General features: G+C 58.9%; 1 protein-coding gene across 4 annotated transcripts in view; it reads right to left on the bottom strand.

Moving 5' to 3' along the window:
- Nucleotides 1–905: 905 nt before the first annotated feature.
- The window catches only part of LOC119103459 (intraflagellar transport protein 88 homolog), a 32,036-nt gene continuing 20,473 nt past the window's right edge, over nucleotides 906–12,468 (bottom strand). For 2 of the 4 annotated variants that reach the window (XM_037227006.1, XM_037227005.1), the window contains exons 10-18: nucleotides 12,176–12,351; nucleotides 10,083–10,269; nucleotides 9,677–9,863; nucleotides 9,061–9,208; nucleotides 7,868–7,979; nucleotides 5,459–5,693; nucleotides 4,762–4,893; nucleotides 3,549–3,701; nucleotides 2,180–3,028 (exon numbers count right to left, since the gene is read on the bottom strand). In XM_037227006.1, coding sequence (XP_037082901.1) covers nucleotides 2,907–3,028; nucleotides 3,549–3,701; nucleotides 4,762–4,893; nucleotides 5,459–5,693; nucleotides 7,868–7,979; nucleotides 9,061–9,208; nucleotides 9,677–9,863; nucleotides 10,083–10,269; nucleotides 12,176–12,351 — 1,452 coding nt within the window. In that variant the 3' untranslated portion in view covers nucleotides 2,180–2,906. Of the gene's footprint in view, nucleotides 1,776–2,179; nucleotides 3,029–3,548; nucleotides 3,702–4,761; nucleotides 4,894–5,458; nucleotides 5,694–7,867; nucleotides 7,980–9,060; nucleotides 9,209–9,676; nucleotides 9,864–10,082; nucleotides 10,270–12,175; nucleotides 12,352–12,468 lie in introns of those variants that run through there. The other 2 variants (XM_037227008.1, XM_037227007.1) reach the window with 2 other exon arrangements.

Raw genomic sequence — 12,468 nt, 5'->3', positions numbered from 1 at the left:
CTTAGCTAGGCATTCCGGTAACCGAATTGGTTAACCGGTGGCCAAAAAGTGCGTATCGGTAACGATAACCCAATCAGTAGTGGAATGTTCATCCTGGTTGTGATTCATCCCATCTGGTAGAAGTGTCCATTTTGGTCATTCTGAATTAATTTGTGCTGACTGGTTAATAGGGAGTCCACTTCCAACAGTTAGATCTTTCGCCCGAGGCGTGCTCGACATCCGCGGGGAGCGGTTCCCAGACAGACCGACACACTTCCAACCGTCAGATCTCCCGCGGATGTCCTAGTTTGACTTCTTCAATCCGGCCCGTTCCAAACACAAAGTCGTAATTTGCAACATGGGCCGCGCGACGACCGTCGCCATGGCAACGGCACACCTTCGTCCTCGAGCGGCCTTAGTTCCGGGCAACTTCCGACCAATTACGCCCAGCTGAGGGCCCTCTCCGCCGGGCCGGCCCGGTGACGGCAGGATCAAAGGTACCGCTACCAGCACCGGGAAGGGCTGAGGCAGCAGCGCGTGCGGGGCCTGCAGCCGTCCCAACAGGCCACGCCCGCTTTATACGTGTGTGCTTTTGCAAGGCGGGTGTGCACCCCTAAATTGAAGGAAAGGCGTGCTTTCACAGAGAGCTCATGCGGATCTTTTCGTATATATATATATATATATATATATATATATATATATATATATATGACATTGTTCCTGACATCCCTGCATGTTTCCCGCAGACTTCCATAAACTCCTTGGCTTGTAAGCCCTAAGCATCGATACCTTATCCTGCCCAAAGAGGCAATTCGGCCCCGATAAATATTCAGGCTCAGTGTCCCCGTGGCTGCCACAGACGAGCCGGGCCTCAGGTCGCGGCGGCGACGTGGTCCATACTGATGTACGCTCATGTGGACGCAGTATAAAAACATGCGCCAACGGCCGACGTGCAAAGTGTATTAATACGCAAGTCCGGGTGGTTGGTTACATGAACCATCATCCTCTCACAGACGTGCTCAAAAGAGGATCGATCATCTTCTGTCATGTACGTCCGCACGTTCCGGCAACAAAACGCTTACTGGGCACACCTTCAGCTCAGTTCCAATGCTATGCGTCACTTAGTGGTCACCAGTGAAGATAGAGCTACACTGGTGACTATCAGCACATTCGCCATCAGGGGCTGGCAAAAATCCAGTCCCGTGTCACACCATTGCCACCGCGGTGATGTCTCCGGCATTTACAAGTGCCTTATCACAACTATACACCCTACAAGCTGCCCAAAACCAAACGAATACCTTCAGCAAAATACACAATAAACATAAAGTAACCTTATGGCAGCGATGGGCATAACTAGAGAGCATGAAGCACACATGCTTGGTTTGCACCAATGCATTGTGTGAGTGCATCACAAAGTACTTCCCAAGGTAAACGGCAGATTGAAATGAAATCAGCCACACATAATCAATAAGACTAACTTAAAAAGCAAACGAGCGTGCAAGCATAGGTGACAAAGCCGACTACTAACAACAGGTAATAAGCCTAATGACAGACAGACTAGACGTTCTGAGCGTTTCCAACTTGTGTTAGATGGCGCCACCACCGAGACCATCAACTCTTTCCCCAGTCCACGTAACTAGCCGTTCGGCTCGTGTTCGCTAGATGTCAGCCCGGTCAGCCGACTCACTCCGGCAGCAGATCGTCGCCTAGCTCCTCGTCCCAGTCGTCGTCGTCGCAACGGGTGTGGCGGGTGATGCGCTGCTCCAACGGGCCCAGCGGGTCCTCGTAGCGGGCGTCTGGGGTGCCGGTCGGGTGGTAACGGGTCAGAGACGGAGGCGGCGGTCAGGCGGAGCGGCACGCAGTGGCACCCCGGTGAACAAAGCGCGGGGGCGGAGCCGACGAGGCGCCAGCACGTACCATCGCCGAGCCTCTTTGGTATCCGTGACGGTGGGGTGGGCTCTTGGAAGGAGCTGAGTCAATGAACGAAGGTGCGTCAGCATGCATGCAAGCACACAACTTCCACATGCTTGCACAAACGGCCTCCTGTTACACCAAAATATTCATCGACTCCAGAAGAGAGCGTTTGACTTCAATAACTGCCCGTGAATAGAAATATCCGACTCGTCTGGTGATTTTCTACCCGTCTGTACCCGGCTGAGCGTCGGCTCCCCCCCCCCCCCCCCCCCCCCCCCACCGCGTCCAGGTGCGGGCAGACAGGCCAGGCGACGCAGCGTGCTGCTGACTGACAGGCCGGCCGTGCTCTCACGCACACACCACCCGGCCACCGTCCCGGACCGTCCAGGACAGCCGGCGCCAGGCCGTGCGCGACACACACACACACACACACAGCTGTGACGTGCACCACACCAGCACACAGCCAGGCACGGGGCGATTGTGGGGCGACCGGCAGTCGGTGGTGCAGACGTGGCCGACGACACGGGCCGTGACTGCGGCGTCCGGTGCTAACAGTGGAGCGCCTCCTGGGGTGAGGTCAACCCAGCCAACCGACGCACCCACACACTGGCCGCACTCAGACTGATCGGTAAACAAACACACGCCGGTGCAGCGGCCCACAAGCCGGACCGAGGTCGCCGAGCCGACCGAGCACGGCGCGCGGTGCGTCACGCTAATGCCAGGCTCGCGTCGTTACGGCGTGGCGGGCGGTGCCGTGTCAGCATGCAGCCTGTGGCGGTCTGACGGCACCCAGGCCCTGAGTGGACAGACCGCACGGCCCAACCGACCCCCGCAGAGGACAGGGCGCGTGGCGTGGACTGGTGACGGGGAGCGACGACCCTCGTAAGGCGGCCGCCAGCGAGCCACTGAACGGCTCATCCGGACCTGGGAGGCGGCCGCGGCAACAGCCTGGCAGGCAGCAGGGGGAGGAGCCAGGTGGGTGGGAGGTAAACAGGACGTGACCGCGGCACCGGCTACTCCGGCAGCAGATCGTCGCCCAGCTCGTCGTCGAACATGTCCTCGTCCGTCTGTCGGAAGGCGGCGGTGCGCGGCCGTTGCGCCATCGGATCGCCGATCGGGTCGGCGTAGCTAGCGTCTGCCGGCGCGAAGCGGCCAGCGGCGTCACACAGGGCACCGCCCGACGGCTGCAGGGTGACGTCACTGGGTACAGCCGCTGCGGCAGAATGAGCGGTGACCGCGGCTCGGAGCACACGCTCCGGCTGTCTGCGAGGCCACACAGCCACCTGGCCGGGCACACCTAAGCAAGGCTCACCAGGCCAGAGGCGTGGAGGCTTCTGCAAGACTGCGTCCGTCCCCCCCGACTCGCCAGCATCCGAAAACGGCTGCTCCGCGACATCCGCAATCGACGCGAGCTGACGTATGGCTCCTCATTACTCCCGCCCATCTCTCGGGGAGGCGCCACGATGCACTTGTGTCCGAGAACGTTACCATGACTTCTCCCCGTAACGGACCGATCTCTCCGGGTCGATCACACCAGCCTTCCCCGGTGAATTACTAGTTCCCCCGTGTGAATCCAGGCCGCTCTCCATCGGTCCGGCTGGACACAGCCACATCAGCTCCTCCGTGACACCGGCCGGCTGTGAGGCGCGACTCACCGATCTCCTTGGGCTGCGGCGAGGCAGGCGAGAGGCTGGCGCGCTCGGCTGTGAGCGGCTTGGCCAGCGAGCCCGGCCGCGAGTCGGTCAGCCGCTCGTCCCGGCTGACGGCCGAGCCGTCCCGCGAGCCGTGCAGACCGGAACGGTACGACGCTGCGCGCACCAGCCGAACACACCGCACGGTCAGCAGCGCCGGCACCGACACGGCAGGCGAGGAGTCCGGTCACACGGACACGGCAGGCGAGGGGTCCGGTCACACGGACACGGCAGGCGAGGGGTCCGGTCATACGGACGCGGCAGGCGAGGATTCCGCTCACACGGACACAGCAGGCGCGGGGCGCACTCACAGGGACACGGCATGCGAGAGGCGCACTCACACGGACACAGCAGGCGCGGGGCGCACTCACACGGACACGGCAGGCGCGGGCGCACTGACATGGACACGGCAGGCGCGGGGCGCACTCACACGAACACAACAGGCGCGGGGCGCACTCACACGGACACGGCAGGCGCGGGGCGCGCTCACAGGGACACGGCATGCGAGAGGCGCGCTCACACGAACACGGCAGGCGCGGGGCGCACTCACACGGACACGGCAGGCGCGGGGCGCACTCACACGGACACGGCAGGCGCGGGCCGGCCTCACACGGACACGGCAGCACGACACGGAAGGTTACCACAGGCGGGCACAGCCGGCGCTGGCCTGTGATAACCGTGAGATCTGTGCCCACGAGACGCGTCTCGCTGCACGGCAGACCGCGAGCGGGCAGCAGCACCTGACGTTAGAACTACAACTCTCGATGCATCGCAGGGTTCATATTATCGGTCACATGCCTATGAATATGTACCAAACTGACATGGTAAAGTAGCCGGCTCCAGTACATATAACTTTAACCCAGCCCCACATGTTTTCCGTCAACAAGTCGGGACTTCTTATCATAGTTCATGTGAGTAAAGGGTCGAACCTCTTCAGTTCCAGTTCACAACAGCTCACCATTTCACAACCCTGGGACAGAGAGACGACTAACCCTCTCCAGAACAGTTCAATAGAGCAGCTGCACAAGCGTAGCAGATCGTGACGCACTCACTGTCGTCATCCGCCACCGCGCCTGAGTCTCAAGACAACACACCAACAGCTGCGGCACGTCACCGATGAATGACACAGCGACCTCTGGGTCAGCCGGGGCCGGCCGCGCCGGGCGCCGCCACTCACTGCCGGGCCGGCCGGACTTGAGCCGCTCGTCGCGCATCTCCTTGTACTTCTCGGCACGCTTCAGTTCGACGGCGTAATCGGCCGCCTCCTTTAGGCCCAGGTCGGTGCAGATGCGCACCAGGAACTTGAGGCCTGCCGGAGCCAGACACTGGCGTCACGCCAGCAGCCGGCCGGCCGCGCACGAGCGGCGGCCGCTGCCGAGCCGCGCCGCGCGTCCGCCGCTGCTAACGCGGAGGCGGAACTCGAGCAGGAAGAACACGGCGCGTTACGATACGTACCAAGAAAGCCACAAACAATGTAATCTGGTTGGTTGATTTGCAACGAATTCTAGACAACTGGTGGACTAGATTTATCACACTACGACTTCGTCACAATCATGTGCCTCACATTGGAAATTACAATTTACATCTAAAAAGATCATAACAAAGCAAAACACCTCCACACGGGCATCACCACCCAACAAAACCGGGCCTTGCATCTGCAGCCACCCAGAATGCCTAAGTGGCACTCTTGAATAGTTTGACGTTAGCCCGGATATCGGCACTGGTTGTGACGTAACGCTGGTAAGGTTGGCTGCGGAAGCCAGTCGCAGCGACCTGGCCCAGGCGATAAGACAGCCTGTGGCACCCGCACGTCGAGCACACGTCAGCACCAGACGGCACACCGGCGCTGCAGCGGCAGCAGCCGCGCCGCTCACACTCGATGTTGTCTGGGAACTTGATGTGGATCTCCTTGTACTTGGCCAGCGCGCGCTGGTAGTTGCCAGAGCGTCGGTAGCAGGAGGCGATGATCAGGTGCCACTTGACCTCGGCCGGCTGGATGAGCGTGGCCCGCTCGAAGTACAGGATGGCCTTCTCCGACACCTGGTGCTCGATGAAGTACGAGCCCAGCCAGTCGATCACCTCCAGATTGGCCGGGTAGAAGCGGGACGACTGCAACCGGCAGCAGGGTCAGACATGCAGGCGGCGGCGGCGGCGGCGGCGGCGGACCGCGCCGTCACCCTGAGGTGAACGAAGACTGCTGCGGTTTGACTGGTCGGCCTGCTGTGACGACCAGGCGCCAGACAACGCTGACATCTGTGGGGGCAGCACGGATATCGCCGCACAGTCTACTAGTCGCTCCTCAATCACGTGCACGTACTGTGACCAGCTTCATGAAGAGAGCAGGACGTACTATGTTGACGTGGGGAGTGACTTTCCAAACCTCACTTCGAATCTAGTTGCATAAAGTAAGGAGTAACCATGCATTCTTACGCCAATTCTACAAATTACGGGAAAATTTGAAGCAACGAATTATCCCGTTCTTAACAAGCATCTGCCTAGTGTCATCAACGTATCTGATTTGACCACGGAGTAGAAAATCCACTTCGAAACCGAGCTTAAACAAAGCGATGCTCTGCTTTGCCGTAAAATCGGCGGTGGTGGCGGCAGAGGAGCCCGTGCGTGGCCAAGAGCGCAAGGGTGAAACACTTAGGCCGGGCATCAATATGCAGTGGGATATTGCAGCGATGCCAACATATCAGGGCCGGGCGGTGTACGTACAAGTAAAAAAAACAACACGTACAACTGCAACTCACGTAAATTTGTAGGAATCACGAATGTACGCCCCAAAAATGCGCGGATAAAGCTGGCAAGCCAGTGTGAAAACATACATATTTTCCACATCTCGCCTACTTCACGGGATCATTTTTGACTTTCTTGTGTGGATCGGACAGACATGATATAATATTTTCAAAATCCTCAATATAAGGTAAGGATAGTAAGTTATTTCAACGAACTTTCGTCGTTTACGTGCGTATTGGCTGTACGCATAGTACACGGAAGCTCAGAGAATAAACAAAAACATCAGTTTTGTTTTATTTTCCGCGGGTAGCGGGACGATGCCAAAAGTTAAAAGGTGTCTGCATTTCAGGGACATAAAAGTGATCGTCATTATTGTATGCATTAAACGTGCACAGACACACACACACACACACACGGCACACATTTAAACCTGGCTTAACCCATAAATGGCGGCACCGTTTATGCCACTTTAGCAATATTTCTGTGTTAATGTAAGGGGTCCAAAAAGCCCGAGCCGAAAACGACTATATCGTCGCCATGACAGCGAATGCATATATTGCGAATGGAATTACTTCAGCCTCGACCTTTTACGGTTTGCTTCTGAAGAGTACTGCCAGGCTTATGAAACTAGCGCGGGAAGAAGAGAGTTGCGCCGAAATTACTTTGGCCAGCCAGAAGTGAGAAGTAGCTTCTCTTTCAGAAATTGGATACTGGGATCACACCCAGTGCACTTCAGGTGACAAAGGCCTTGCCCACATGAGCTCTAGACAGGCTAGCACATTAACCAAATGATCACCCCCAACATAAATCCAAACACAAAATCGGCTATAAGGAAACAACGACCGGTACATAATAGCCCATTTCACGGTAGCGTTTATACGTCTGATATCTTACCTGGTCCCACCGCCTTCCACAGATATTTTATTCTGAAGCGCACGGCAAATAGGATAAGCTGGGAGCGAAACCCGTCGTTTGTTGTCGAACCTAACAAAAAATTCAGGAATTTTTCTCAAGAATTGCTTTTGTGTCATCATCGTGCACCAATTTATCATCCTATGTTAGCGTATTTGGTCTCATGGGACCTATAAAGCACAGCAAACGAGAAAGCACGAATGTGCACAGGATGATAAAACAAATACGTCTCTTAAGTGAAAATGTACGGCCGTTTTGATAGCACCGACAACAAAGCTTGTTATCAGTTGCTGTAGCGGCAGTAGCAGAAGTAACAGTAAGCAGTAGCAGAACCTGTGGTTTAACCACAGGTTCTGCTACTGCTTATCCCGTCTTCGGGCATTTCAGATCTGGTGACAATTAGCCCCTGACTAGTAATGCTTACGTGAAATGGGCTGTTATCAACTGCCAGAAATCCTGACCACCAAATGCATGGCTGCCACAGTTTGTCCACAATGAGCTCTTCTTTCCCTACAAGCGATGCCGGCGCCGGCTTAGCCTGGACGGCGCCGTTACTGCTGCTGGCCTGAGCCGGTGAAGTACGCCCCTGGCCGCGGGCGGTGGGGCGACGCGCGAGCACCGCATCGACTCACGTCGAAGTAGTACTGGTAGGCGCCCTGCTTGTCGCCGTCCTTGTCCAGCAGGCCGCCCAGGTGGAAGAGCGTGTCCGGGTCGCTGGGTACCAGGCTCAGCATCTGCACGTACCTGCCGCCGGCGCACGGACAGGCCGCGTCACCGATCGAGGGACGAGGCCAGCGCGCCAGCACCGCCGCCGACAGCCGGTGACCACGCGCGCCGGAGCGGGTGGAGCTACATCCACCGCATTTACCGCGGCCACCTTCACTTGATGGACAAAAAGGCAATGGCGAAGAGGTCCTGCCTCCAGGCCTGGTGTCCGATTCGACTGCGTTCAGCGCGGCCAAAACGCAACGGATTTTGCCTGCCACGAGTGGGTGACGTCAATGCAGCACGCCTGAGTTCGCAGGGCTCCAAACAGATCACGATCACGCGCGGAAATTAGCTTGCTCCAACGCTAAACAACTGAAATGATCAGTCGGTAAATGCTAAGCACACGTTAGTCCGAGTTTGAGCAACGTATTTTTAAAAATCACGCGGGAGAACTAAGGATTGCCAGGGATTGGCAAGCCTCGAGACCAAGCTCAGTTGCATATTTTGATGGAGAATACGGAAGTATGGAGTACAGAATGACTAAGAATGGGATGCGCGCGGTTTTGGGAGAGGTAGTATGCAACACATTCAGGTGACTGAGGATACAGCTTGTACTCGTCTCTCCATTGCACCTATGCTCCATTCCGCTGCGGCGAACACAGAGTTGGGGCTTTTTAGCGGATTGCGTGGATATTGTGCGTTCTCGTAGTCTCTAGCTGTTCTCCGCCGTCCGGTAGACATGAGCGAATGCAAAATGGCTACTTCTCAACTGCCGCTAACCGTAGTTTCCTTCTCGGGGTTTGCTTCACGCTGGACACCCATGAACCGGTGAGATGTCAGAGCACCGGACGGTCGACAAAACTGGCGGACAGCTGCGGCAGCAGCCGAAGTGAGTGCGTACAGTGGCGGTGGACAGAAGGTGTTTGGACAGTGGACGGCCGACGCACAGGCGGGTGGACAGCCGACGGTGACGGCGCCCGGTTGGCGCTCCGCCAGTGGACAGCCTGCCCAGTGCCAGCGGCGCACCGTCAGCTGCGGAGAGGTGGCCGGCGCCAGCACCGCCGACCAACCGTCACTGGAGTAACCGAGGCCAGTCAGCGCCGTGCCGCGACCTCACCACTCAGTAGCCTGGTCAATGTCGCCCATCAGCTCCGAGCAGTTGGCGATCTGGTAGATGATCTGCGGGTGCGAGCGCACGATCGTGTGCAGCTTGACGAACGAGTCCTTGGCGTCAGCGTACAGCCGCATGTTCTTGTTGGTGAGACCTGAGGCGGGAGGGAGACCAGTGAACACGACCTATTCAGCCGCCTTTTCTTGTTCAGAGCCGGGTGGTGAGGGTTGGGCGAGTACGGGTCAGTGGCAGCCGCCATGTGCGCACCAAGAGCCCGTGTGGCAGGTGCGCAGCGTACCCGCCAAAGTGAACCGAGACACATCAGGCACCAAGCGGCTCGCGCAGTGTACAATGTTCAGGCACCGATTACGTTCAGCAGTTCGACCGTTCGGCGCGGACCACACGCGGTATAAGCCAGGTGGCGTGGCTGACACAGCGGTCCCACTGACGGCAGGTGGGGGAACTGCGCCGCACCGATTCGCCTGTTCACTGTGTCACCGAACGTCTACAAAAATCCTCACACGCAGTCACACACGCCTTGGTATTCTAACGTAAGGTAGTCCTTCACCTCCCATTTCGTCTGCCACTGTCCAGCGCCACCGGCTCCGGGCCGCCCACCTACCCAGATTGTAAAGCGCCTGTACACAGGAGGCGTCGTTGTCGAGCGCGCAGATGTAGTACTCCTTGGCCTTCTCGAGGTCGCCGCGCTGGAAGCAGCAGTTGCCCAGGTTGACTAGCGCCGAGGCGTTGTAGCCGTCGGCGTCGCGCGCTCGCTCAGCGTGCTTCTCCGCCTCCTCGTACTCCTTGCGCTGCCGGCACGACCGTCAGAGGTCAGGTCAAGTCAGGTCAGGCTAGGTCAGGCGTTGGAAGGTGGGCTCACGCTCATCCGATCAGGCTACCTGACGATGCCCGCGGAGGCCAACCAGGGCGACAGGGGCTGCACGCACACGCACACGCATATTCCACGGCCATACGTGCCGCTGGAGTGTCCCCGTGATGACTGCACTGCCACCGAGACCGGCACTCACCAGGAAGAAGAGGAAGGCCAGGTTCGTGGAGGCATGAGACGCCACCTTTGTGTCCACCTTGTCAAACACCTTGAGTGTATCGATGGCGGCCTTGAAGTCGCGCTGCCGCAGGAACATGACGGCCTTGTTGATCTCGAGGTCGTTGGCCAGGTCCGAGTGCTGCGAGTTCTTAAGCGTCTCCACACACCTGGCCGGGGGACGTCCGGTCAGAGCGACAGACCCCACACCACGGTGGACACCCCCAGGGCATGATCACCAGCCAGTGTCATGCCACTGCTCCAGACGGAGCGGCAGACCCCACACCACGGTGGACACCCCCAGGGCATGATCACCAGCCAGTGTCATGTCACTGCTCCAGACGGAGCGGCAGACCCCACACCACGGTGGACACCCCCAGGGCATGGCCACCAGCCAGTGTCATGCCACTGCTCCAGACGGAGCGGCAGACCCCACACCACGGTGGACACCCCCAGGGCATGGCCACCAGCCAGTGTCATGCCACTGCTCCAGACGGAGCGGCAGACCCCACACCACGGTGGACACCCCCAGGGCATGGCCACCAGCCAGTGTCATGTCACTGCTCCAGACGGAGCGGCAGACCCCACACCACGGTGGACACCCCCAGGGCATGGCCACCAGCCAGTGTCATGCCACTGCTCCAGACGGAGCGGCAGACCCCACACCACGGTGGACACCCCCAGGGCATGGCCACCAGCCAGTGTCATGCCACTGCTCCAGACGGAGCGGCAGACCCCACACCACGGTGGACACCCCCAGGGCATGGCCACCAGCCAGTGTCATGCCACTGCTCCAGACGGAGCGGCAGACCCCACACCACGGTGGACACCCCCAGGGCATGATCACCAGCCAGTGTCATGTCACTGCTCCAGACGGAGCGGCAGACCCCACACCACGGTGGACACCCCCAGGGCATGGCCACCAGCCAGTGTCATGCCACTGCTCCAGACGGAGCGGCAGACCCCACACCACGGTGGACACCCCCAGGGCATGGCCACCAGCCAGTGTCATGTCACTGCTCCAGGCGGAGCGGCAGACCCCACACCACGGTGGACACCCCCAGGGCATGATCACCAGCCAGTGTCATGTCACTGCTCCAGACGGAGCGGCAGACCCCACACCACGGTGGACACCCCCAGGGCATGGCCACCAGCCAGTGTCATGCCACTGCTCCAGACGGAGCGGCAGACCCCACACCACGGTGGACACCCCCAGGGCATGATCACCAGCCAGTGTCATGTCACTGCTCCAGACGGAGCGGCAGACCCCACACCACGGTGGACACCCCCAGGGCATGATCACCAGCCAGTGTCATGTCACTGCTCCAGACGGAGCGGCAGACCCCACACCACGGTGGACACCCCCAGGGCATGATCACCAGCCAGTGTCATGTCACTGCTCCAGGCGGCTCAGACATTACCGAAAACAACTGCCTGTGTTGACGTCACACTATATGAAGCCATAAGATGTGAGCCACCGCAAGCGGTGTCCCTTCAGCGTTATGACCCCGGACCTGGATTGCGGCAGGTCACGGACTGGAGATGGGCCGGGCGGCAGGTCACGGACTGGAGATGGGCCGGGCGGCAGGTCACGGACTGGAGATGGGCCGGGCGGCAGGTCACGGACTGGAGACGGGCCGGGCGGCAGGGCACGGACTGGAGATAGGCAGGGCGGCAGGTCACGGACTGGAGATAGACCGGACGGCAGGGCACGGACTGGCAACTTGTGGCGCGGCCTTCTTGGGCTCGTATTGAATCCCATTCTAACCACCCAATGACATTACGCTTTTTTACATCCACCTCGTTTGCGAATCTGCTTATTTCACACAACCCAAACAAAGTCCTGCTCGATCCGACTTCTCCGGAAAGTATCGCGATACTTTAATGCCAGTTAAATCAAGGTTGTACGCATGGCTTACCTGAGCAGATTTCCTACGTCATAAACTGCCTTTCGGGTCTTCAACCTTGAGATATAATTTAGTTAAATTCAGCCATTATTCCGTAATACGTGGATTACTCCCATCCATGCCGAGCGTCCCCCAGCCTGCCCGTTCGCAGGCAGCACTGATGACTGACCAGTTGTAAGACTCGGTGATCTGGGCGCTGTCCTCGCCGCCCGACGAGATAAGCTTGGCTGCCGTCAGGATGCACTGCTCGGCCTCGTTGCGTAGCCGGCGCTCCAGCTTGCGCATCGGGTCGTTCTTGATGACCTCCAGTACCAGTGAGGTCTGCGGGTCCTTCTCCGCCTCCTCCTGTCGGCCGGCCGGGCGGGACCGCCGCAGCGCCGCGGTTAGCCGAGAGCCACAGCGCCCGGGCACACGCGCGGCACCCATTCCGAGGCAGACCCGATGGAAACGACTCTCTGCTTA

This window comes from Pollicipes pollicipes, unplaced genomic scaffold (assembly GCF_011947565.3).
Source record: "Pollicipes pollicipes isolate AB1234 unplaced genomic scaffold, Ppol_2.1 Scaffold_5724;HRSCAF=6776_pilon_pilon_pilon, whole genome shotgun sequence".
Taxonomy (NCBI): Eukaryota; Metazoa; Arthropoda; class Thecostraca; order Pollicipedomorpha; family Pollicipedidae; genus Pollicipes; species Pollicipes pollicipes.
The sequence above is the reverse complement of the archived record's forward strand: the minus strand, read 5'-3'. Positions and strand labels throughout refer to the sequence as shown.